General features: G+C 46.1%; 1 protein-coding gene across 1 annotated transcript in view; it reads right to left on the bottom strand.

Annotated features, from left to right (window-relative positions):
- LOC137524662 (uromodulin-like) overlaps positions 1 to 24,295 on the bottom strand; it is a 115,120-nt gene that overhangs the window by 53,938 nt on the left and 36,887 nt on the right. Inside the window, exons 4-7 of the mRNA XM_068244785.1 lie at positions 14,641 to 14,763; positions 13,759 to 13,936; positions 13,503 to 13,640; positions 9,574 to 9,588 (exon numbers count right to left, since the gene is read on the bottom strand). Coding sequence (XP_068100886.1) covers positions 9,574 to 9,588; positions 13,503 to 13,640; positions 13,759 to 13,936; positions 14,641 to 14,763 — 454 coding nt within the window. The remainder of the gene's footprint in view (positions 1 to 9,573; positions 9,589 to 13,502; positions 13,641 to 13,758; positions 13,937 to 14,640; positions 14,764 to 24,295) is intronic.

The following is a 24,295-nucleotide window of genomic DNA, read 5'->3' as shown; positions in this document are numbered from 1 at the left end:
CGGTCATTGCTTCATTGTGATGCGCAAGCCCCTTCACCGCAGCAAGTTATGATCACGAAGGGGGATGGGCACATGTACACGCACCAGAAAAATTAGTGTAGCGGCCGCTGCTAGCAGCAGCCTTAAAAATTCAGGAATCCGCCTAGAGTCCTGGACCCTGTTGGTAGTGGCGGAGAAGGCAGTCAAGCGGCCTGCAGGCAGAGATGCTGTGTGTGGGGACTGACTTAGTCTTCGGTGGTGCAGTAGCCCTCCGTGATCCATTCCTCATTCATTTTGATAAAGGTCAGGTACTGAACACTGTCGTGACTTAGGCGACTTCTCTTCTCAGTAACTATGCCTCCAGCTGCACTGAAGGTCCTTTCTGACAGGACGCTTGCGGCAGGGCAAGAGAGACGTTGTATGGCAAATTTGGACAGCTGTGGCCACAGGTCAAGCCTGCGCAACCAGTAGTCCAAGGGTTCATCGGCGCTTTTCGCAGAGTCTACATCCACACTCAAGGCCAGGTAGTCGGCTACCTGCCGGTCCAGGCGTTGGTGGAGGGTGGATCTGGAAGGACTATGGCGAGGAGTTGGACTAAAGAACGTCCACATGTCCGACATCACCCTGAGATTGCTGGAGCGTCCTGTCCTTGCCTGCATGGACTTGGGAGGAGGAGGGTTACTGCCAGTGGTACCTTGATTGCGTTGTGCAGCCACATCACCCTTAAATGCATTGTAAAGCATCATCGACAGCTTGTTCTGCAAGTGCTGCATCCTTTCCGCCTTTTGTTGAGTTGCTAAGAGGTCCGCCACTTTGTGCCTGTACCGAGGGTCTAGTAGCGTGGCCACCCAGTACAGGTCATTTGTCTTGAGTTTTTTGATACGGGGGTCCCTCAACAGGCTGGACAACATGAAAGAGGACATCTGCACAAAGCTGGATGCAGACGTACTCGCCATCTCCTCTTGCTCTTCCTCAGTGACGGGACGCAACTCCTCTTCCTCCCCCCAGCCACGAACAATACCACGGGAACGTGGAGCAGCAGAAGCCCCCTGTGATGGCTGCCGCGGTTGTTCTCCTTCCGCCGCCTCTTCCTCCTCCACAGAAACACCTTCCTAATCATCACCATCATCAGAGTCTGACTCCTCTCCTTCCCCACACGACTCCTCTTCTTCCTCCTCCTCCCCCCTCTGTGCTGCCGCCGGTGTTGTGGAAACATCGGGTTGGTGTGTAAATGGCTCCCAAAACTCCTGCTGCCCTAACTCTTCTTGTTCACGCTCCTCCACAGCTGTATCCACCACTCTACGCACGGCACGCTCCAGGAAGTAGGCGTAGGGGATCAAGTCGCTGATGGTGCCTTCATCGCGACTCACCAGTTTGGTCACCTCCTCAAAGGGCTCCATGACCCTGCATGCATTTTGCATCAGTGTCCAGTTGTTGGGCCACAACATCCCTATCCTCCCAGATTGTGTCCTTGTACTGTAATGATACAGGTACTGGGTGACGGCTTTCTCCAGATCTAGCAGGCGAGAGAACATCAGCAGGGTGGAATTCCAGCGAGTCGGGCTATCGCAAATCAGGCGTCTCACCGGCAAGTTGATTCTACGCTGAATCTCCGCAAAGCGTGCCATGGCCTTGTAAGAGCGCCTGAAATGCCCACACAACTTCCTGGCCTGCTTCAGGACGTCCTCTAAGCTTGGGTACTTGGACACAAATCTTTGCACGACCAGATTAAGCACATGTGCCATGCAGGGTATGTGTGTTAGCTTTCCCAAATTCAACGCAGCAATGAGATTGCTGCCGTTGTCACACACCACGTTGACGATCTCAAGCTTGTGCGGGGTCAGCCATTGCTCCACCTGTTTGTTAAGAGCAAGCAGGAGAGCTGCTCCAGTGTGACTCTCCGCTTTCAGGCAAGACATGTCTAACACTGCATGACACTGTCGCACCTGGCATGCAGCATAGGCCCTGGGGTGCTGGGGCTGTGTAGCTGGAGAGGAGATGGCGGCACCAGCCAAGGAGGAGGAGGAGGATGACGACAGCGAAGTGGTGATAGCAGGTGGAGAGGAGGTGGCTGGAGGCCTGCCTGCAAGCCGTGGAGGTGTGACAAGTCGGTCCTCTGCGCAGCCACGTACTCCCTGCTTGCTGCTATCGGTCACCAGGTTGACCCAATGGGCTGTGTATGTAATGTAGTGGCCCTGCCCGTGCTTGGCAGACCAGGCATCCGTGGTCAGGTGGACCCTTGACCCAATGCTGTGTGCCAGAGATGACACCACTTGCCTCTCAACTGCACGGTACAGTTTGGGTATGGCCTTTTGTGAAAAATAATTGCGGCCTGGTATCTTCCACTGCGGTGTACCAATGGCCACAAACTTACGGAAAGCCTCCGACTCCACCAGCTTGTATGGTAATAGCTGGCGAGCTAATAGTTCCGCCACGCCAGCTGTCAGACGCCGGGCAAGAGGGTGACTGGCAGACATTTGCTTCTTCCGCTCAAATACTTCCTTCACGGACAGCTGGGTACTGCTGTGGGCAGAGGAGAAGGAACCGCTGAAGGAAAGAGGCGGTGTGGAGGAGGGTGGCTGTGAAGGTGCAAGGGAGAAAGTGGATGAAGACGATGCACCTGAAGGAGGAAGAGGAGAAGGAGGGTGGCTTGTCTTTTGAGGGGTGCTGCTTTTCCTCCGGTGTTCTTGCCATAGCTGTTTGTGCCTTCTCTCCAGGTGCCTTCGTAAGGCACTTGTCCCTACGTGAGAGTTGGCCTTTCCACGGCTCAATTTTTGCTGGCAGAGACAACAGATGGCTTTGCTCCAATCTGAGACACACACGTTAAAACATTTCCAAACCGCTGAGCCCCCCTGGGCTGATGGCGCTACGGTGGCATCAGCAGCTGACGTTGAAGGGCATGTTGGCTGTCTGGCCATAGCTGGCGATACATGGCTCCGGACACTGCCCCCTGCTGTTTCTGAGGACGAGCTCCCTCTGCTTCTATCATGGAGTCGTCTCCTCCTAGTCCTCTCTGAATCCTCCTCTGAACTGTCCCCCTGGTCATCTTCTCTACCGGGAACATATGTGGTATCCGTATAATGGTCATCATAATCCTCCTGGCCAGCTGAGCTTTCCTCAGAAACCTCCTCAACTGCACCAACTTCAGGTGGTCCATCATCCACATCCACACACGTTACGTCCATACTATCGCCACCTAAATCAGACGTAGGAGGTGGTGTGCCTGCGCCTTCTTCTTGTTGTTGCAGTAGTGGCTGTGAATCGGTAATTTCACCACCACCACCACCAAATAACTCCTGCGAAGTGTCAAATGCAGCGGATGTGGTGCTTGTTGTAGCGTTGGTGGCTGCGGGAGATGAGGTGTTCTGTGTTAAATACTCAATCACCTCCTCACGATTTTGGGAAGTGATGGCACGTGCCTTCTTCTGAGCACTGTATTTTGGGGCAGGTCCGCACGAAATCACAGCAACACCACCTCGCACAGACCTGCCGGTGCCTGGTGGCCTTCCTCTGGGTCTGCCTCTACCTCTTCCTCTACCTGGTTTGTCCATTTTGTCCATCTCGGGGGGATGCTAGGTATATGCCGTGAGCTGGGTTTACTCAACACAACAGGTAGTTATGTGTACTGATGAGGTGGGTTAAGTAAACGCAACAGGTAGTAGGTATATGCAGTGAGCTGGGTTCACTCAACACAACAGGTAGTAGGTGTATGCAGTGAGCTGGGTTCACTCAACACTACAGGTAGTTATGTGCAGTGATGAGGTGGGTTAAGTAAACACAACAGGTAGTAGGTATATGCAGTGAGCTGGGTTCACTCAACACAACAGGTAGTAGGTGTATGCAGTGAGCTGGGTTTACTCAACACAACAGGTAGTTATGTGCAGTGATGAGGTGGGTTAATTAAACACAACAGGTAGTAGGTATATGCAGTGAGCTGGGTTCACTCAACACAACAGGTAGTAGGTATATGCAGTGAGCTGGGTTCACTCAACACTACAGGTAGTTATGTGCAGTGATGAGGTGGGTTAAGTAAACACAACAGGTAGTAGGTATATGCAGTGAGCTGGGTTCACTCAACACAACAGGTAGTAGGTATATGCAGTGAGCTGGATTCACTCAACACAACAGGTAGTAGGTATATGCAGTGAGCTGGGTTCACTCAACACAACAGGTAGTTATGTGCAGTGATGAGGTGGGTTAAGTAAACACAACAGGTAGTAGGTATATGCAGTGAGCTGTTTTCACTCAACACAACAGGTAGTAGGTATATGCAGTGAGCTGGGTTCACTCAACACAACAGGTAGTAGGTATATGCAGTGAGCTGGGTTCACTCAACACAACAGGTAGTAGGTGTATGCAGTGAGCTGGGTTTACTCAACACAACATGTAGTTATGTGCAGTGGTGAGGTGGGTTAAGTAAACACAACAGGTAGTAGGTATATGCAGTGAGCTGGGTTCACTCAACACAACAGGTAGTAGGTATATGCAGTGAGCTGGGTTCATTCAACACTACAGGTAGTTATGTGCAGTGATGAGGTGGGTTAAGTAAACACAACAGGTAGTAGTAGGATGCAGTGAGCTGGGTTCACTCAACACAAAGCTAGGTATATGCAGTGATGAGGTGGGTTAAGTAAACACAACAGGTAGTAGGTATATGCAGTGAGCTGGGTTCACTCAACACAACAGGTAGTCATGTGCAGTGATGAGGTGGGTTAAGTAAACACAACAGGTAGTAGGTATATGCAGTAAGCTGGGTTCACTCAACACAACAGGTAGTAGGTATATGCAGTGAGCTGGGTTCACTCAACACAACAGGTAGTTATGTGCAGTGATGAGGTGGGTTCACTCAACACAACAGGTAGTAGGTATATGCAGTGAGCTGGGTTCACTCAACACAACAGGTAGTAGGTGTATGCAGTGAGCTGGGTTTACTCAACACAACAGGAAGTTATGTGCAGTGATGAGGTGGGTTAAGTAAACACAACAGGTAGTAGGTATATGCAGTGAGCTGGGTTCACTCAACACAACAGGTAGTAGGTATATGCAGTGAGCTGGGTTCACTCAACACTACAGGTAGTTATGTGCAGTGATGAGGTGGGTTAAGTAAACACAACAGGTAGTAGGTATATGCAGTGAGCTGGGTTCACTCAACACAACAGGTAGTAGGTATATGCAGTGAGCTGGGTTCACTCAACACTACAGGTAGTAGGTATATGCAGTGAGCTGGGTTCACTCAACACAACAGGTAGTAGGTATATGCAGTGAGCTGGGTTCACTCAACACAACAGGTAGTAGGTATATGCAGTGAGCTGGGTTCACTCAACACAACAGGTAGTTATGCGCAGTGATGAGGTGGGTTCACGCAACACAACAGGTAGTAGGTAAAAGCAGTGAGCTGGGTTCACTCAACACAACAGGTAGTAGGTGTATGCAGTGAGCTGGGTTTACTCAACTCAACAGGTAGTTATGTGCAGTGATGAGGTGGGTTAAGTAAACACAACAGGTAGTAGGTATATGCAGTGAGCTGGATTCACTCAACACAACAGGTAGTAGGTATATGCAGTGAGCTGGGTTCACTCAACACTACAGGTAGTTATGTGCAGTGATGAGGTGGGTTAAGTAAACACAACAGGTAGTAGGTATATGCAGTGAGCTGGGTTCACTCAACACAACAGGTAGTAGGTATATGCAGTGAGCTGGGTTCACTCAACACTACAGGTAGTAGGTATATGCAGTGAGCTGGGTTCACTCAACACAACAGGTAGTAGGTATATGCAGTAAGCTGGGATCACTCAACACTACAGGTAGTTATGTGCAGTGATGAGGAGGGTTAAGTAAACACAACAGGTAGTAGTAGGATGCAGTGAGCTGGGTTCACTCAACACAAAGCTAGGTAAATGCAGTGATGAGGTGGGTTAAGTAAACACAACAGGTAGTAGGTATATGCAGTGAGCTGGGTTCACTCAACACAACAGGTAGTAGGTATATGCAGTGAGCTGGGTTCACTCAACTCTACAGGTAGTTATGTGCAGTGATGAGGTGGGTTAAGTAAACACAACAGGTAGTAGGTATATGCAGTGAGCTGGATTCACTCAACACAACAGGTAGTAGGTATATGCAGTGAGCTGGGTTCACTCAACACTACAGGTAGTTATGTGCAGTGATGAGGTGGGTTAAGTAAACACAACAGGTAGTAGGTATATGCAGTGAGCTGGGTTCACTCAACACAACAGGTAGTAGGTATATGCAGTGAGCTGGGTTCACTCAACACTACAGGTAGTAGGTATATGCAGTGAGCTGGGTTCACTCAACACAACAGGTAGTAGGTATATGCAGTAAGCTGGGATCACTCAACACTACAGGTAGTTATGTGCAGTGATGAGGAGGGTTAAGTAAACACAACAGGTAGTAGTAGGATGCAGTGAGCTGGGTTCACTCAACACAAAGCTAGGTAAATGCAGTGATGAGGTGGGTTAAGTAAACACAGCAGGTAGTAGGTATATGCAGTGAGCTGGGTTCACTCAACACAACAAGGTAGTAGGTATATGCAGTGAGCTGGGTTCACTCAACTCTACAGGTAGTTATGTGCAGTGATGAGGTGGGTTAAGTAAACACAACAGGTAGTAGGTGTATGCAGTGAGCTGGGTTCACTCAACACAAAGCTAGGTATATGCAGTGATGAGGTGGGTTAAGTAAACACAACAGGTAGTAGGTATATGCAGTGAGCTGGGTTCACTTAACACAACAGGTAGTAGGTATATGCAGTGAGCTGGGTTCACTCAACACTACAGGTAGTTATGTGCAGTGATGAGGTGAGTTAAGTAAACACAACAGGTAGTAGGTATATGCAGTGAGCTGGGTTCACTCAACACAAAGCTAGGTATATGCAGTGATGAGGTGGGTTAAGTAAACACAACAGGTACTGGGTATATGCAGTACTGGGTAGTACAATGTGCAGCTCCCTGTCACACACACAGGCAGTAAGTCACTGAATGTGCTGGGCTGCTGGCAGTGGCACACACACACTATCAATTAGCAAGGCTGTGCATGCAACAAAAGTGTCAGTTTGACACACAGTAAAAAAAAAAAAAAGTACAGGATGAGCTCTGACAAGAGCTAGGGTGCTATAAAAGCAATAACAATCAGCCAGGAGCAAACTAAGCAGCCAAGAACCTAACTAATCTGTCCCTAGAAGAACAAGTCTGCAGCAGCTGTCCCTTTCCTCTCACTAGCAGGCACACGAGTGAGTGTAATGGCCGCTGGACCCTGCCTTATATAAGGGGGGGTGGGGCTCCAGGGCTTACTGTAGCCTGAATGGCTACAATGTGCCTGCTGACTGTGATGCAGAGGGTCAAAGTTGACCCTCATAGTGCATTATGGGGCGAATCGAACTTCCGGAAAAGTTCGCCTGGCACAGGCGAACGCGAATCCCCAATGTTCGCCTGGAACCGTTCGCTGGCGAACCGTTCGCTACATCTCTACTATAGACCTGCCTACCTAAACTGTGGGGCATTTTGTGGGGAAATCTGCTGCCAATCTGATTGCATTTTGTGGGGAAATCTGCTGCCAATCTGATTGCATTTTGTGGGGATATCTGCTGCCAATCTGATTGCAATTTGTGGGGATATCTGCTACCAATCTGATTGCATTTTGTGGGGATATCTGCTGCCAATCTGATTGCATTTTGTAGGGATATCTGCTGCCAATCTGATTGCATTTTGTGGGGATATCTGCTGCCAATCTGGTTGCATTTGTTGGGATATCTGCTGCCAATTTGATTGCATTTTGTGGGGATATCTGCTGCCAATCTGAGTGCATTTTGTCGTGAAATCTGCTGCCATTTGACTACTTGATGAATTATCATGAGGCATGTAACTACTTGATTATTTTATCTAAAATGTATCTGGTCGGACCTAATCTCTGTGAATAACACCGCTACTTATTTTGTGTTGTTTTTTTTTACGTCTGCCCATGACCCATCATGACCATGCCCATGTTCCAGTGCGTAGTGACACCCATCTATTTTTGCTGCAGCGCCGCATGTGGACATATCCCACATATGGGGACTGTCCTCAGAAGTGCTCACAATCTATTCCCTACCATAATCATGCAAAATTTCTAGAGTACATGTGTTTGTAAAATGGGGGGAGGGGGGAATAGGAGAGGTGAACGGGGGGGGGGGGGGGGGGGGCAGGCTGAAACTTTCTTGGTGGGCCCTTATTGTCCCAGTCCTACCCTGGTGATGCCCCCCGCAGAGTTCTTCTGGCTGCACAGTATGTAATTGATGTAGAGCAGCAGCAAAGCATTATGAATTACCTGCTTCAGGAACAGGACAGGTCCTCTTTACTCAAGCTCATCGTCACATCGTGCAGCCAATCACCATGCAGCTCTCAATGCAGGACATGCAGGCACTGGAGCCACAAGTTTAACCACTTGATGACCCTGGGCTTAAACCCTTCTAGTGACCAGGCTATTTTTCACAATACATGGCTGTGCAGCTTGGTCAGGTTGCTGTTGCTGCACAGCCCTGCAACGAAGCACACAACTGGCTTTGACCCAGGGGCGTAGCAATAGGGGATGCAGCGGTAGCGACCGCATCGGGGCCCTTGGGCCAGAGGGGCCCCGAAGGGCCCTCCCTCAACTACAGTATTAGTTCTCTATTGGTCCTGTGCTCATAATACTCACTTCTATATATACATTGAGTAGTGGTAAACATTAACAAGCTCTTCCCCATCCCCTTCTTACACCTCTGACACTGTAGTTGCCATTGGCAGGTTTTGGTGTCGGCCGTATCAATTGTTATGTATAGAGTGCCTGGGGGGCCCCATTGTAAAACTTGCATCGGGGCCCACAGCTCCTTAGCTACGCCACTGCTTTGACCTCCTTTTAGTGTACTTAATAGGACACTATGCTGGAGGTCTCTGATCACTGCTGCGATCTTCGGGGGTTTTTTTAGTAATAAAAGGGAGGCTGTTCCCTCCCTCCTTCCTCTCTCTCCCTCCTTCCCCCCCTGTGCTGTCCTAATCGGTATAGGATGGTGATCGGCACTCATCCCCACCACTCATAGGCATAAGCCTATGAGAGGCCACGCATTTGGAGTCGCAATGAGGGACAGCCGAGTGTCCCTGGTACAGAGTTGCATGAGATAGCAGCACTGTACAATTGTAAACAAATGGGAATTCTATCCCCTGTCGGCTAGCAGGCTGATCATGGAGCGGAGCTCCGTGAGCCAGCAGGGAACGATCACGCATGCGCGCGCGAGTGTTCCCTGGTAAACTGCAGCTCCAGGACTTGACGCCAAACGGCATTAGGCGGTCCTGGGGCTGCCGCACCAGTCACGTCCATTGGCGTGTATTATTGTGCCACATACCCTGCCCAATAACGGCTACTCTTTCCTGATGTCTTGTTTTGACCAGGACCATTTGTATTGTTACTTTGACAGTGTGGCACATATTATTTAGATTACCAGTTTATCAAAGTTGTAGGAGGTCCCTGTGGCCATGCCTTGTTTTTAGATGGTTTTATGTCCCTTGCTACAATCATACATAATGATTTCTTTTAAAAATGTGGGCTTATAAATAACATGGTACTTACATGTTGTGTTGACAGCTGCAAGAAAAAAAAGAAGACCATTATTAGTAGTAGTAGTAGCAATAACAAGCAAGCATTGCTAGGTATATTGTACAAAAGCATGACTTCCCCTTTTTCACTGTCACTTGTTATTTTTAGGTAAAACTATTTTTTAAATAACTTAGGTAACAGAAAAGTTACATATGCAGAAGCATTCAGACAGAAATTCATAAAAAGGTTTGAGAAAAGAAAGGACTTTGGAAAAATATTTAAGCACAGATATTAGATACTTAAAATGTGGAAGACGAATAAAAAAGCTATAACGTATTAACACTACTCTAACCAAATCACATCCCTATCATCTTGGGATTTGGGGCTATAGACTTCTCGATTAACACACTTATATATCCCCCCCCCCTTCCCCCCTGGCAAATCCTCCCCTAACATAATTGAACACAACATGCAGTTTTAAATGATGGTTTTTATTATTTAGTGAGAAAAAAAACTTAAAACCTACATGGCCCTGTGTGAAAAATAAATTGCCCCATGAACCTAATGACTGGTTGGGCCACCCTTAGCAGCAATAACTGCAATTAAGAGTTTGCGATAACTTGCAACGAGTCTTTTACAGTGCTCTGGAGGAATTTTGGCCCACCGATCTTTGCAGAATTGTTGTAATTCAGCTTTATGTGAGGGTTTTCTAGCATGAACCGCCTTTTTAAGGTCATGCCACAACATCTCAATAGGATTCAGGTCAGGACTTTGACTAGGTCACTCCAAAGTCTTCTTTTTGTTTTTCTTCAGCCATTCAGAGGTGGATTTGCTGGTGTGTTTTGGGTCATTGTCCTGCTGCAGCACCCAAGATCGCTTCAGCTTGAGTTGACGAACAGATGGCCGGACATTCTCCTTCAGGATTTTTTGGTAGACAGTAAAACTCATGGTTCCATCTATCACAGTAAGCCTTCCAGGCCCTGAAGCAGCAAAACAACCCCAGACCATCACACTACCACCACCATATTTTACTGTTGGTATGATGTACTTTTGCTGAAATGCTGTGTTACTTCTACGCCAGATGTAACGGGGCACGCACCTTCCAAAAAGTTCAACTTTTGTCTCGTCGGTCCACAAGGTAGTTTCCCAAAAGTCTTGGCAATCATTGAGATGTTTTTTAGCAAAATTGAGACAAGCCTTAATGTTCTTTTTGCTGAAAAGTGGTTTGCGCCTTGGATATCTGCCATGCAGGCCGTTTTCGCCCAGTCTCTTTCTCATGGTGGAGTAGTGAACACTGACCTTAATTGAGGCAAGTGAGGCCTGCAGTTCTTTAGATGTTGTCCTGGGGTCTTTTGTGGCCTCTCGTATGAGTTTTCTCTGCGCTATTGGGGTAATTTTGGTCGGCTGGCCACTCCTGGGAAAGTTCATCACTGTTCCATGTTTTTGCCATTTGTGGATAATGGCTCTCACTGTGGTTCGCTGGAGTCCCAAAGCTTTAGAAATGGCTTTATAACCTTTACCAGACTGATAGATCTCAATTACTTTTGTTCTCATTTGTTCCTGAATTTCTTTGGATCTTGGCATGATGTCTAGCTTTTGAGGTGCTTTTGGTCTACTTCTCTGTGTCAGATAGCTCCTATTTAAGTGATTTCTTGATTGAAACAGGTGTGGCAGTAATCAGTCCTGGGGGTGACTAGAGTTGAGCTGAAATTTTCGTAATTTCGCATTACTATAATTACGCATGCGAAATTTGCGATTACAATGCGAAATTAGCGTAGCGAAATTGCCATTAAAATCGTAATTGAAAATACCGTAAGCGTAATTTTCAACGCGAAATTTCGCGTTTCATTCATGCTGTAATTTCGCATTAAACGCTACCGTAATTTCGCTTTAAACCGTAACGCTCCGTATAATATAAAAAAGCCGCCGACTTTAAGGGTTAATAGCAAAGCCCCCTTAAATGCTAAGAGCCTCAAATTTGGAGAATATATTAAGGAGATCAGGAGGAATAAGAGGAAAATTTTTTTTTTCAAAAAGACCTTATAGTTTAGTCGATGTTAAAGAGGAGCTGTTAGGTATAGGGTCTCAGAGAAAATAAACACATATATCAGTAGCTAAAGATTGGCTGTACTTACATTACATATGCATTTCACTGTCCACGTTTGGATTTCACAGAATTTGTATATAGTATATGCAGAGATAGATGCTCCTGACAGCTCATGGCAGGCTCCATGTTTGTGAAGCCAAATGTGTCGTCATGTCCTGCCTGCTTCTGATCACAGATAAGCTGGTTCTTGAACAACACGGTGTGCAGTGAATATTAATGAGCCATGTGGCTAGGAACAATAGCTGACTCCTGCAGTGAAACTCTGCCCCGAGATTTATCAGTGTTTCGCGATGGACTGATTAGAAGCTCCTGTACCGTCTCATTAGCAGCCGAGGGGAGGGCCCCAGAATGCTTTGCAGTTTAGCTGCGGCTTGCGTCTTTATGGGTCTATAACAGAGTAAGATAAGCACACATCAAAGGTAACTGAAATGTTTATCTTCACTAATGGCTTTTGAGCTTCCTTCTAAACTGTTTAACACAGGAGAATAGAGGTTTAAATTAGCTTCTGCAGCCTGACAGTAATGCTGGGAATACACGGTTCGTTTTTGCCTTCGTTTAAACCTTCGATTCGTTCGGTAAACGAATCGAGTGTTGAAAACGTATGTGAAAATAGTCATAATCTCATTATAGTTTCGATTAATAGACCCCAAAAACGAACGACTAGTGATCGAACATGTTTGATATTATCTCTCTTTATCCATCTAATCGAGCCATTGGTAGGCTTGATGGCTGTTCAGATCGATTATATATTCGTTTATGCTAGTCCGTCCCTGTAAAAAGGGATTTTCGTTTCGTTTCTTTGCAGCCTTCGATCATTGGGAAAACGAAACCATCAGAATCGAAAAAAAAAACGAAACCGTGGCTGGTGATATTAACCGTATGATCGATTATTTCGGGATCGAAAAGGACAAAAGGCACAATCGAAACGAAGGTTTAAACGAAGGCAAAAACGAACCGTGTATTCCCAGCATTACTCTTTAAAGTTTCAAAGTAAAAATGTATACATTTAAAAACCCGCCGACTTTAACGGTTAATAGCAAAGCCTGCTTAAAGTTTAGGAAAACCAAATTCCTAGGGTATATTAAGGGGATCAGTGGGAATAAGAGGAAACATTTTTTTTTTCAAAAAGACCTTATAGTTTTTGAGAAAATCGATTTTTAAGTTTCAAGGGCAAAAATGTCTTTTAAATGCGGAAAATGTCAGTTTTTTTTGCACAGGTAACAATAGTGTATTATTTTCATAATTTTCATACCCTTAAAGCGAAATTACGGTAGCGTTTAATGCGAAATTACGGCATGAACAAATAACCATTGTAATGCGAAAATTACGCGAAAATTACGCTTACGCGAAATTTCGCGAAATCCTTCTTCATTACGATTATGTACTTACGGCCATAATCGTAATTACACTAATTACGCAAAATTTCGCGAAATCGTAATTAGGTCATTACGCTCATCTCTAGGGGTGACTACAGAAATTGAACTCAGGTGTGATAAACCACAGTTAAGTTCTTTTTTAACAAGGGGGGCAATCACTTTTTCACACAGGGCCATGTAGATTTGGAGGTTTTTTTCCTCACTAAATAATAAAAACCATCATTTAAAACTGCATTTTGTGTTTAATTATGTTATCTTTGACTAATAGTTAACATCTTTTGATGAGCAGAAACATTTAAGTGTGACAAACATGCAAAAGAATAAGAAATCAGGAAGGGGGCAAATAGTTTTATCTTGAATATGATCCTCCATTTTATAGGTAGCCAGTGAAGGGAGTGCAGGACTGGTGTTATGTAGCACCACTTTCATCTTTAAACAGCAGTCTTTTTATCTGATGTATTTATAGTATATTACTGTACCTGTAAATCCTTCCACTCTAACAGAACTTTGAGAGCCAGCATATATAATAAGTCTCCATTTTCCATACCCAGGATTATTTAGAAGGTACATAGAGCCCCACAACTCTGAAACAATCGCTTTTAGTTCAACATCAAGATCTATATGTCAGGAAGAGATAAATAATGTATGAATTACTATAGAGTGAAAAAAATAGGTTGTACTGTTAATTCATATACTGAGCTACTTTAAATGATTAAGTGTTGCTGCAATACTTACTGTCAGGTCCGAGGACTCGTGTTGAGTAGATTTGCCCATCAGTGGTGATTATGAGAGAAGTAAAGTTTTTAGCAATAGAAAAGGTTCCTGAATAATTGCCAGCAGAAAACTCAGACGAAAACAGCCGTGCTGAACTGTTAGATGGTCTTGACAAAGTGAAATCTAAGTAATTAAATACCTGTAATTACAATAGTGCATAGTTTACATTTAAAGGGCATAAAAGTTCCCATGTACGGTGTTCATCAAACAAGATTTGTTACATAATAGTCTGCTCCAGTTTAAAGGTATAGTAATTCTGGGTAGTGTTCTAGGAATATAAATTCTGACCCACTTACTGCCCTGACAATGGGGGCCATGTGAGGGCTATCTGTGCCTATTGTACATTTGGAATTATGTAGCTTTGTGCCAGGAAAGCCATAAATGAATACACTGACAAGGTATCTGGACCATTACTGGAAAGTGTAGTTCACATGATCTATTTAAATTGACTAAATGTTATATTAGTCGCTTTATACAACTAATGGCAGAAGCAGCAACACATTTTTAAATTGAAGAGGTCAACTTTGCAACCCTGGCTAACAATTTCAGCAGAATACTACCATAAAAAAAGATACACTTCTTAAACTGAGACAGATGGAGTTTCCTTTGGTAAAGATTCATTAACTTATGTTCAATCTTTACTAGTGAAAAGCCCGTGGAGAAGAGATCTATTTTTCACTCAAAGAGATCCACCTGAGTATTTTGTCTAACCTACCATTGGCACCAGTGTTAGTGGAGTCTTTCAGAAGACATGGGTCACAAAAATACTGTGTCATATGGTGACAGTGGAACCTTGTACTTGAAATTGCAATGTTTAATATAAATACATTAAAGACTAATTACTTTGTTAAGATCTGAAAGAGCAACTTGAAACACATGTCCAAAGCTGAGAGCAGAGATACTCCGATAGATGAGAAAATCTGGGTCTGAGGGTCCTCCACACAGTCCAGTGATAAGGAAAAAGACCTGGGGAAGAGATACAGATAAATAGTTTTAAGGGCACAATTAAAGCCAGGGACAAATAAATGGGTTCTCATTCAAAAGCCTTTAACCACCCTAGCGTTCAATTTTTGCGGCCATGCGTCCGCGGGAGGGAAATTTTTGTTTCAAATTTGTTTTATATAGTGTAAGTCCCCTGGCACTGCTCTGATCCTCCCAATCGCTCCCAGCTATATTTACCTAGCCGCGATCCTGCGAGAACCGCAACTTATTCGAACAGCTTCTGTCGTCGCTGTGGCGACGATCGGATATGACGTCTGACGTCATCGACGTCATGCGCAGTCCCGATCCTCCCCATAGCGACGCCTGGAGGTTATTGGAGAGGCTGCGCCATCGCGGGTTCTGGAGGAGGTATGTATAAAGGCGAGGATCGGGGGGATCAGAGGGTTCCGGCAGTGATCGGGGGCAACATGTAGCTAGCCAAGTGCTAGCTACATGATATGAGACCATTTTTATTTTTTTTTTAAAACACCCAGGGCCATGCGATCCCCTGCGGCGGTATGGACGAGCTGAGCTTGTCCATACCGCTCAGGTGGTTAAGTTGTAACGTTACAATAGAGGAATAGCATAATTTACATAGAGCTGTACCATATATATACTATGGATAATTTGCACCCAAAACAATCTTTAATGAATGGTTGAGAGGCGTGTACACATGTTGTACTATTCATGCTGTCTGTCAGGATTGAGCTCAATCCTGCAGGTGACATTGTGAGCAGCAAATACTATACAAAAATGTCTCTATGGAGATGAGAGCAGGGATGACAACCCGGTGCACACCTGAGCAGAGCCAGATTAAGGCCAAATGGGGCCCTAAGCAAAGTGGCAGCTTTGGGCCCCCATCCCTCAACCCCCCTCAACCCCTCTACACACAATGGGCTTGATTCACAAAGCGGTGATAACTCAGTTATCACGCCTAAAAGACTTTAGGCGTGATAACCTTTGCACCACTGAGTTATCACCGATTTGTGCTGCTCTTCGCGCGAAGCTACCGCGCGTACGTGCGTACGCGCATACGCGCGTAAGCACGCGCGCAAAGTCCCATAGGGCTTAATGGGAGCTTCGCGCGAAGCGCCGGGTGCTGCGCGCGCGCCTGCGCGCTTGCGCGCGGAAAACTTTGCGCGCGGAAAATTCGCGCGAGTTTCTTCTTATCACGCCTAAACTGAGTTTAGGCGTGATAAAGGGCTTTTCACAGGCGTGCAAACACTTTGCACCGCTTTGTGAATCAAGCCCAATGTCTATGATGCATATATGTGTGTGTGTGTGTATATATATATATACATATACAGGATATACACACACACACACTCGCGCACATATATATATATATATATATATATATAATCATATTCCACGTCAAACTTTGATGGATGATCAAACAACAACTGCCGTCTGTTGGCTGTCTCCTCTCTCCTGTATCCACAGTGACTGTGCTGCTAGTATGTATGGCACTGACCTGCGCTGTGCGCTTTCACACTGAGCGGCTGAGCTGACTGAGCGAGGAGGGAGGGTGAGGGCCAATGACGTCAGACTCAGCAGCAGCATCAACGTACTGAGCATGCTGGTGTGATGAACGCGGTGCAGGGGGGGGGGGTGCACGATGATTCGCTGAGGGTTGGACTGGAGTGGAGAGCATCTGTTTGCCATAGCAGCGGCAACGCTCAGCCAGCCTCAGTGTATCGGTAACCGCGCCGGCAGAGCAGAGCAGGATGATTATATTCACATTGGCAATGTGACATTGAAGATGGGGCTACTTAGCCACACACAGCGGCAGCAACAGCCTGGGATTACATGCTGAGGGGCTCAAAGGGGGCCCTTTAGAGCCTGAATAGGGCCCTAATCAGGTTCTTGAGGTGTCTGGTTGATGGTCCGGCTCTGCACCTGAGTGTCTTCCAGTGGGCAAGGTAAGGAAGGTAATAATATGCTCAGCTGTTGCGTACTGGATTTTTAGGTGGCCTTAGGGGACATCTGTGCACACGCTACAATCTCGGCTGAAACTGCGCCAAATGACTGCCTTGGCCGAATTTCGTCCAGCATGTGTACGTAGCTATAGAGTTACAGTTTACCCGCATTACACTTCAGTAATGTTATATAGAGAGAGCAGATGAGAAGATGAGTAGATAGTGTCTCAATGCATGTTGGTGCAGAAAAAATAATGATAATTGAATGAGGAATATCTAACTATCTGAAGAACTGCTAATGAGCACTTATTAATCTGCAGCAGTTAAGGAATGGATTTGCACTTTTCTTAACTGTAGTGTAGTTCTAGAAATCCACGCTAAACTGCCGCTATTACATAGGCTTTGGGAAGGTTCTTACTATCATGCAGAACTGTTCTTCTGCTGGTTAGAACAGTTTTAGAAGAAAAAACTGCGGTTCAGTTTTGGATAGCCACATCTGTGGCTATAGGCTCCTGTAAGGTTAATCCGGGCCTGCTAGTATTAATAGTTGCCAGTCTCAGCATCTATCTTCCTAGTCTGGTTCTGCAACTTTCTGAGGGCTTGTTACTTTATACACTTTGTGGTGCTGTTTTCATAAGGCTTTTTTTTAAATCTGAAATGACATCAGACTTTCCTATTAGTACATTGTAGGTGCATGTACAGTATTCCTGTCCAATTTTCTACTGCCCCATTCAGTGTAATTAAACGAGGTTTGGGAAAAAAAATAATAGAAAAGCAGTTGGGTGCGTGCTGCCTGCATTTTATGCAGGAAACTTACACTTGTTACTTGTTATGATAATTTTGTTTTAGGTGGGCTGCCCTGGTATTATTTCTGCAAGCATACAGTGTAACTAGGGTTGCCACCTTGTGACTGAAAAAATACCGGCGTTGGGGTTTAGCCTGGGGGTGTGGCCTAAAAGTGGGAGGGGTTTATTATGACCATTTTTCAAAAATAGCACAAGAAACAAGAATACAGCATAATTTCGTTATAGTAAACTCCAAGGCACCAGGAAAACTGGTTTACTATATCATCAAATGTCCTAAAAACAGCCCAGCATGCCTTGGTACATTCTCTGTTGCAAAGGACCAACATTGTCCTCCCATCAGAGGTAAAGTAGATGCACTGCGTATGAGAGATAACGGCGCCGGTAGACTTCGGAGCAGGATACAGCCGGTATATGGCTGATACAGCTGCTGCACAAGCCCCGACGGCGGTAATTACTATTCCCCCTCCAGGCCGCCATGGATGGTGGGGAATGATATAATTTGGCTTCCAGCAATTGCTGGAGGCCGAATTATTGTGTTTTAAAAGCAACTTCAGCTCTGTCTTCTGACGGCGCTGAAGTTACTCCCTGTGCCTGCTATAGCCGTAGTTCCTATTACGGCCTATTGCGGCGCCGGCTGTGCCCAAATCTCCTGCGCTGGCTTCAGCGTGTTCGGATGCACTTGCATATTTAGTGGACTACAAGGTTAAGTATACCTCAGGGCTGCATAGCCAAGCTGGAAAAAATCACTGGTACAGTATCCAGGGCTTCTTAACCACAGGCTTACACCCCTCTAGTGACCAGGCCATTTTTTGCAACATAGGGCTGTGCAGCTTTGTCAGCTTGCTGCACAGCCATACAACTCAGCACACAAACAAAATGCTCCCATAGACTTACAATGGAGATTGGCTGGGACCTGGAGAGGTAGTTTACTAAACCCAAATGTTTACTATAGCAGAGATTATAACAAGATTATACTGTATATACAGAAATAGTTTAAAGACCACATGTAAGGGAGAGCCTCTGGATCCTAAGGAGGCTTCCCCCATCTTACTCAGAATTTTTACTCAGTGCTGGCAGCCCCGGAAAAAAAGACATGTAGCTGGTGCACTAGCAGCTTACTGCTCAGGCTCCAGCGGAAATAGCCGAGCTCGATCATGACCACTATACACAGTAAAGCGGACCTGTTCAGGCTCGGCTATTTACGCCAGAGTCCGAGGGAAAAGCCACTATTGCACCTGCGCAGACCACCAACAAGCAGACTTTTGGGGGTACTAGAGCTGGATCCCCTCTGCTGAGGATTGGGGAAGCCTCATTAGGATCCAGAGGCTTCCCCCTCCTGAGGTGAGTACCCCCAGGTGCACTTTTTTCCCTACAGGTAAACTCTGAAGGTGCCCATTAATGACACACTTCCACAGCTGATCAATTATTTCCAATTACCCTGTAGTGTTCGGAAATGACCGTTGTGCCCATTAACGACTGAATTACTGAAAGCCAAGTTAATCAGATTAATGGAATCAACCTGTTTTTCGGATCAATCTCATAGAATTGGCTAGCAGGAATTCAGCCATTAACGGACTTCCGAGGCGAGGGAAAACAATCTATGTGTACTCACCTGGGGCTTCTTCTAGCCTTTAGCAGCCATTTCAGTACCTTGCTGCAGCCCCAGTCCTCCGCGTTATTCTGCTTGCCGTCTGTAATGATCGTTGACCTGCCGGCGGGTCATCTCTTCTGGTGTCCATGCATCCACATCATCTAGCACGTAATGCGCCTGCGCAGTACCTGCCAAATGACGTGGAAGCATGGGTGCAAGTGCCCAAGCAGACGACACAACCTGCCAGCAGGGTCGTGGTCCTTACAGACGGCCAGCGGGACACGCGGAGGACCAGGGCTGCAGCAAGGTACTGAAATGGCTGCTAGGGGCTGGAAGAAGCCCCAGGTGAGTAAACATAGATTGTTGCCCCTTGCCTCGGAAGTCCCTTAATCGTTTCTGACTGATTACCGCAGAAACGATTGATCACCCGTGGAATTGTATCAATAATGGGCACTTAAATGCTAGGTACACACCATACAATTTTCTGGCAGATTTACCTGCCAGGTCAATTTTTTCCAACATGTCTGACCTGAATTTCAATCGATTTTCTGATCGATTTCCATTCACTGCTATGGAAATCAATTGGAAAATTGATCAAGATTCAGATCGGACATGTTGGAAAAAAAAATCAATCTGGCAGGTAAATCTGCTAGAAAACTGTATGGTGAGTAGCTAGCATATGAGTCTGGAAAAGGCGATAGGAGCTTGTAGAGGGTCGGGAAGAGAAAAAGAAAACAGAAGAGAGAGTGTGTGGGTGTGAGTCCACTCTGCTACCTGCTTGTTTTCACACAGCACTTCAGCTGGTAAAGGTTTGCCTGGCCCTCTCTCCTCCTGACATTGCTGGCTGCTAACTGGGGGATGGGCTGGCTCAGCTCTGCCGCTGTGTGCACAATACTACAGCCATGTCCCACTCTCCTCTTTCTCGCCAGCCTGCAGTAACTCCACAAATGCAGGGAATCCCATTGGTGTGTGTGTATAACCTGCAGACTACATTTCATTTCTGCAGTATGAGTCTCCATGATTTAACACTTATCAGGCACAGGTAGCAAACGAACAAGACATACAGTAGTACATAAAATCATTTTAGTGTGACAGCTGGTAGGAACATGTAAAATGATATGGAGTTTTCTTTTCAGAGTGAGTTACCTAAGCACACGCTGCTCAGCACAGAAGCAGCAGCCACCAAGACTCTCACTCTCCTGTCAGCTCCTCCCTCTCCACTAGTCCTCACCAGCCAGGGTGTGGGGATAAAAACAGCCTGCAGCACTTACTGATGATTGGCTGGCAGTGCCCGGTGGCCAGCCAATCCAAGGAGAGAGAGAGCTGAGTGACAGAATTACCGGCAAATGACGTGCCGGTACAAATATAATTCCGGCTCCGGCTTCATAGACTATTTTAACGGTAGTACCGGACAGATACCGGCCGGGTGGCAACCCTAAGTGTAACCAGGCAGGCCAGAAGCAGCAAATGTCCTACTAGGTTGCCCTCATTGACTTCTCAGTTGGTTGTGAAAGATAAACCAATTCTTGGTTAGCTGAAGAAGAGATGGCCCAGCCTTGGAGAACTCATGGAGAAGCACATGATCAGTTTGATCAGCTGATAGATTTGCAAGCCTCTGATTGGCTGTGAAGACTTCCTGGTTTAAAGAGGAACTCCAGTGAAAATAATTTAATAAAAAAAGTGCTTCATTTTTACAATAATTATGTATAAATGATTTAGTCAGTGTTTGCTCATTGTAAAATCTTTCCTCTCCCAGATTCACATTCTGACATGTATTACATGGTGACATTGTTACTGTGGGCAAGTTATGTAGCTGTTTCTAGCTGCTCTGGCTGTTACAGACAGCTTTAAACAGCCAATTCCTGTCTGTGAACATTGTTACATTGTGGCAGTTTGCCCAGAGTACCGCGGTATTCAGAGCCTCTTGTGGGAGGGGTTTCAGCACAAAATTAGTCACACAGCGCCCCCTGATGGTCTGTTTGTGAAAATCATTCTATTTCTCATGTAAAAGGGGGTATCAGCTACTGATTGGGATAAAGTTCAATTCTTGGTTGGAGTTTCTCTTTAACACATGATCATGACCAGCAAATCAGAGCCTTACAAATCTATCAACTGATCAAACTTATCATGTGCTTCTCCATGAGTTCTCCAAGGCTGGACCATGCCTACGTGAAGATCTGCAACAATTGAATGTCTGTACTGAAAATAAGGTAATGAATAAAGTAGCTTTTTTTTTTACAATATTACTTTATAAATGATTTAGTGTTTGTCCATTGTAAAATGTTTCCTCCCCTTATTAACATTCTGAAATTTATAACAGGTGGCAACATCTTTAGCGCTAGCAGATGCATCTCTGCGGAATGTATGTATACTCAGTGCCAGTGCCGAAGCCTGTAGAAAATTATATCTGGTCTCCCAGCAGGTTATTTTGGCGCCTGGTGCTCGAAGCTGGGTGCCATCATAGCACTGGTTCTATGCTGCGCGCCCCACGCGGGAGTAATTCGGGGATCCGGCGATCGGCAGACTCCGAATTATACCTCCCTCCAAGTTGCAACGCCAAATTGTATTTAGCACCGCCGGGGATTTGAGCAGCAGGGTGAGCCGTCATTCGGCTCACCCTGCGCCCAGCTCACCGGCGGCGCCATTATACGTACGCCTCCGAGAATGCTCTGAGAGAATAATTTCACATAGCTAAACAGTCTAGGCTGTGACATCACGAGGAAGGCAGGGCTACATACCAATATACAGAAAAATATAGATATAGAAAGTGTTTCTAATGCTGAAATCAGAATAAGTGTAATGATCGGTGTCAACACGCAGAGAGAATCTGATTATTGGCAATCTGCAGAATCACCAGTAATACAGATATACACCAGATTATGGATGATCTGCAGAATCACCAATAATCCAGGTATGTCTAACCTCTGGACACCTGAGATATAAGTGTATGGAATAACAGTAATACTTTGAGCGAGAACCACCAGAGGAACTGGAGGTAGGACAATGAAGGGAATTCACCCCAGACTGTGGGTGAATCCCTATAGGCCAAAGGCTCCCTAGGAGAGGGGCCTGGGCTAGGTTGCAGGATGCCCTGCTGCTAAATGAACAAACTTGCCCTACTGGATTAGAGATTCTGGTTCTCTACACCCTAGTGACGGGCTAAGGTAGTGCAGAAACACAATGCTAGTCTTGGGTGTGAGGTTAGTAGTTACAGCACCCTGGAACTAGCATACATAACACTGATACAGTTTCCTAGTCTTGGGTGTGAGGTCCGTAGTCACCACATCCCGGAACTAGTCTATAACATAACATTGACACAGTTTCCTAGGCTTGGGTGTGAGGTCCGTAGTCACAACACCCCGGAACTAGTCTATAGCATAACATAGCATTGACACAGTTTCCTAGGCTTGGGTGTGAGGTCCGTAGTCACAACACCCTGGAACTAGTCTATAGCATAACATAGCATTGAGACAGTTTCCTAGGCTTGGGTGTGAGGTCCGTAGTGACAACACCCCGGAACTAGTCTATAGCATAACATAGCATTGACACAGTTTCCTAGGCTTGGGTGTGAGGTCCGTAGTCACAACACCCTGGAACTAGTCTATAGCATAACATAGCATTGAGACAGTTTCCTAGGCTTGGGTGTGAGGTCCGTAGTCACTAGGGATGCTCATTCGGATTCCGCGGAAATGCAATTTCCGAAATTCCGATCGGAAATTGCATTTCCACATCGAAATGCGGAAATCGGTAATGCAAGTGTATTAGGCGGTTTTCCGCCGGAAATTGCGGAATTTCCGCCGGAAATCGCGGAAATTCCGCCCGACTTTAACATCGATTTTCTCAAAAACTATAAGGTCTTTTTGAAAACTTTTTTTGCACCTTGTTCAGGAGATTCTGTTTAATAAACCCTGAAAATTTGGTGTTTCTAGGACTTACGGGGGCTTTGCTATTAACCGCTAAAGTCGGCTGATTTTTACTGTAATGTAAAATGCAGAAAATCTGCATCTGCCTATTTTCTGCATTTACATTACAGTAAAAATCCGCCGACTTTAGCGGTTAATAGCAAAGCCCCCGTAAGTCCTAGAAACACCAAATTTTCAGGGTTTGTTAAACAGAATCTCCTGAACAAGATGCAAAAAAAGTTTTCAAAAAGACCTTATAGTTTTTGAGAAAATTGATGTTAAAGTCGGGCCGAATTTCCGCGATTTCCGGCGGAAATTCCGCATCGGAACGCGGAAATTGGTAGCGGTAAGCGGAATCGGTATTTGGCAATGGCGGAATGCGGATTTACAGCGGAATCGGAAATTGGCATTTCCGACCATCCCTAGTAGTCACAACACCCTGGAACTAGTCTATAGCATAACATAGCATTGAGACAGTTTCCTAGGCTTGGGTGTGAGGTCCGTAGTCACAACACCCTGGAACTAGTCTACAGCATAACATAACATGACATGCGAGAGAATCTATCTCAGTGTGATTTCCCAGGTCCGTCCTGGTTCTAACACACTGTAGGATCTGACTGAGGTCTGTGTGCTAACACATAAAGCATTTGCAACGGCAGACAACGTGAGACTGAGGGACGAGTGGTTATATAGTGCAGCGCTAATCAGCGCCGCCCAGTCCCTTCCAGTCAATCCGCATTCCTCCTCGGATCAGCTGACCAAGGGAGTCAGCTGATCCGTCTCTGCTTCCCATAAAGCTTCTGCCTCTCCACGCGCGCGCGTGTGTTCCTCAGCCTATGTGCACAGGAAGGCTGAACCAGATCAGACACATGTCGCCGCGCGTAAACCGCCGGACTAGATGCGGAAACAGCCGCCACGCCGCCAGAGCACGTGGAGGCTATTCTGCAATCCTTCACAGTACCCCCCCCCCCCCCCTTCCCGAGGAGTGGACTCCGGACACTTGCCACCCGACTTCCCGGGATGTAAGTCATGGAACTCTTTCCTCAATTCCTCTGCGCGCATGCGGCATTCTGGTACCCAAGTTCTATCCTCCACACCATAACCTTTCCAGTGTACCAAATATTGCACAGAGTTTTGCACCAGCCGGGAGTCCAGAATCTTCTCAACCTCATACTCGGGTTGATCAATTAATACGGGAGGGGGGGGGGGGGGAGTGGAATCCACCTGTACTGCCGGCTTGAGCAATGACACGTGGAATGATCTTACACCACGCATACTGGTAGGAAGATCAACAGTATA

This window comes from Hyperolius riggenbachi, chromosome 7 (genome assembly GCF_040937935.1).
Source record: "Hyperolius riggenbachi isolate aHypRig1 chromosome 7, aHypRig1.pri, whole genome shotgun sequence".
Lineage (NCBI taxonomy): Eukaryota > Metazoa > Chordata > Amphibia > Anura > Hyperoliidae > Hyperolius > Hyperolius riggenbachi.
Note: the sequence above shows the minus strand (reverse complement) of the source record. Positions and strands in the feature narration are given on the sequence as shown.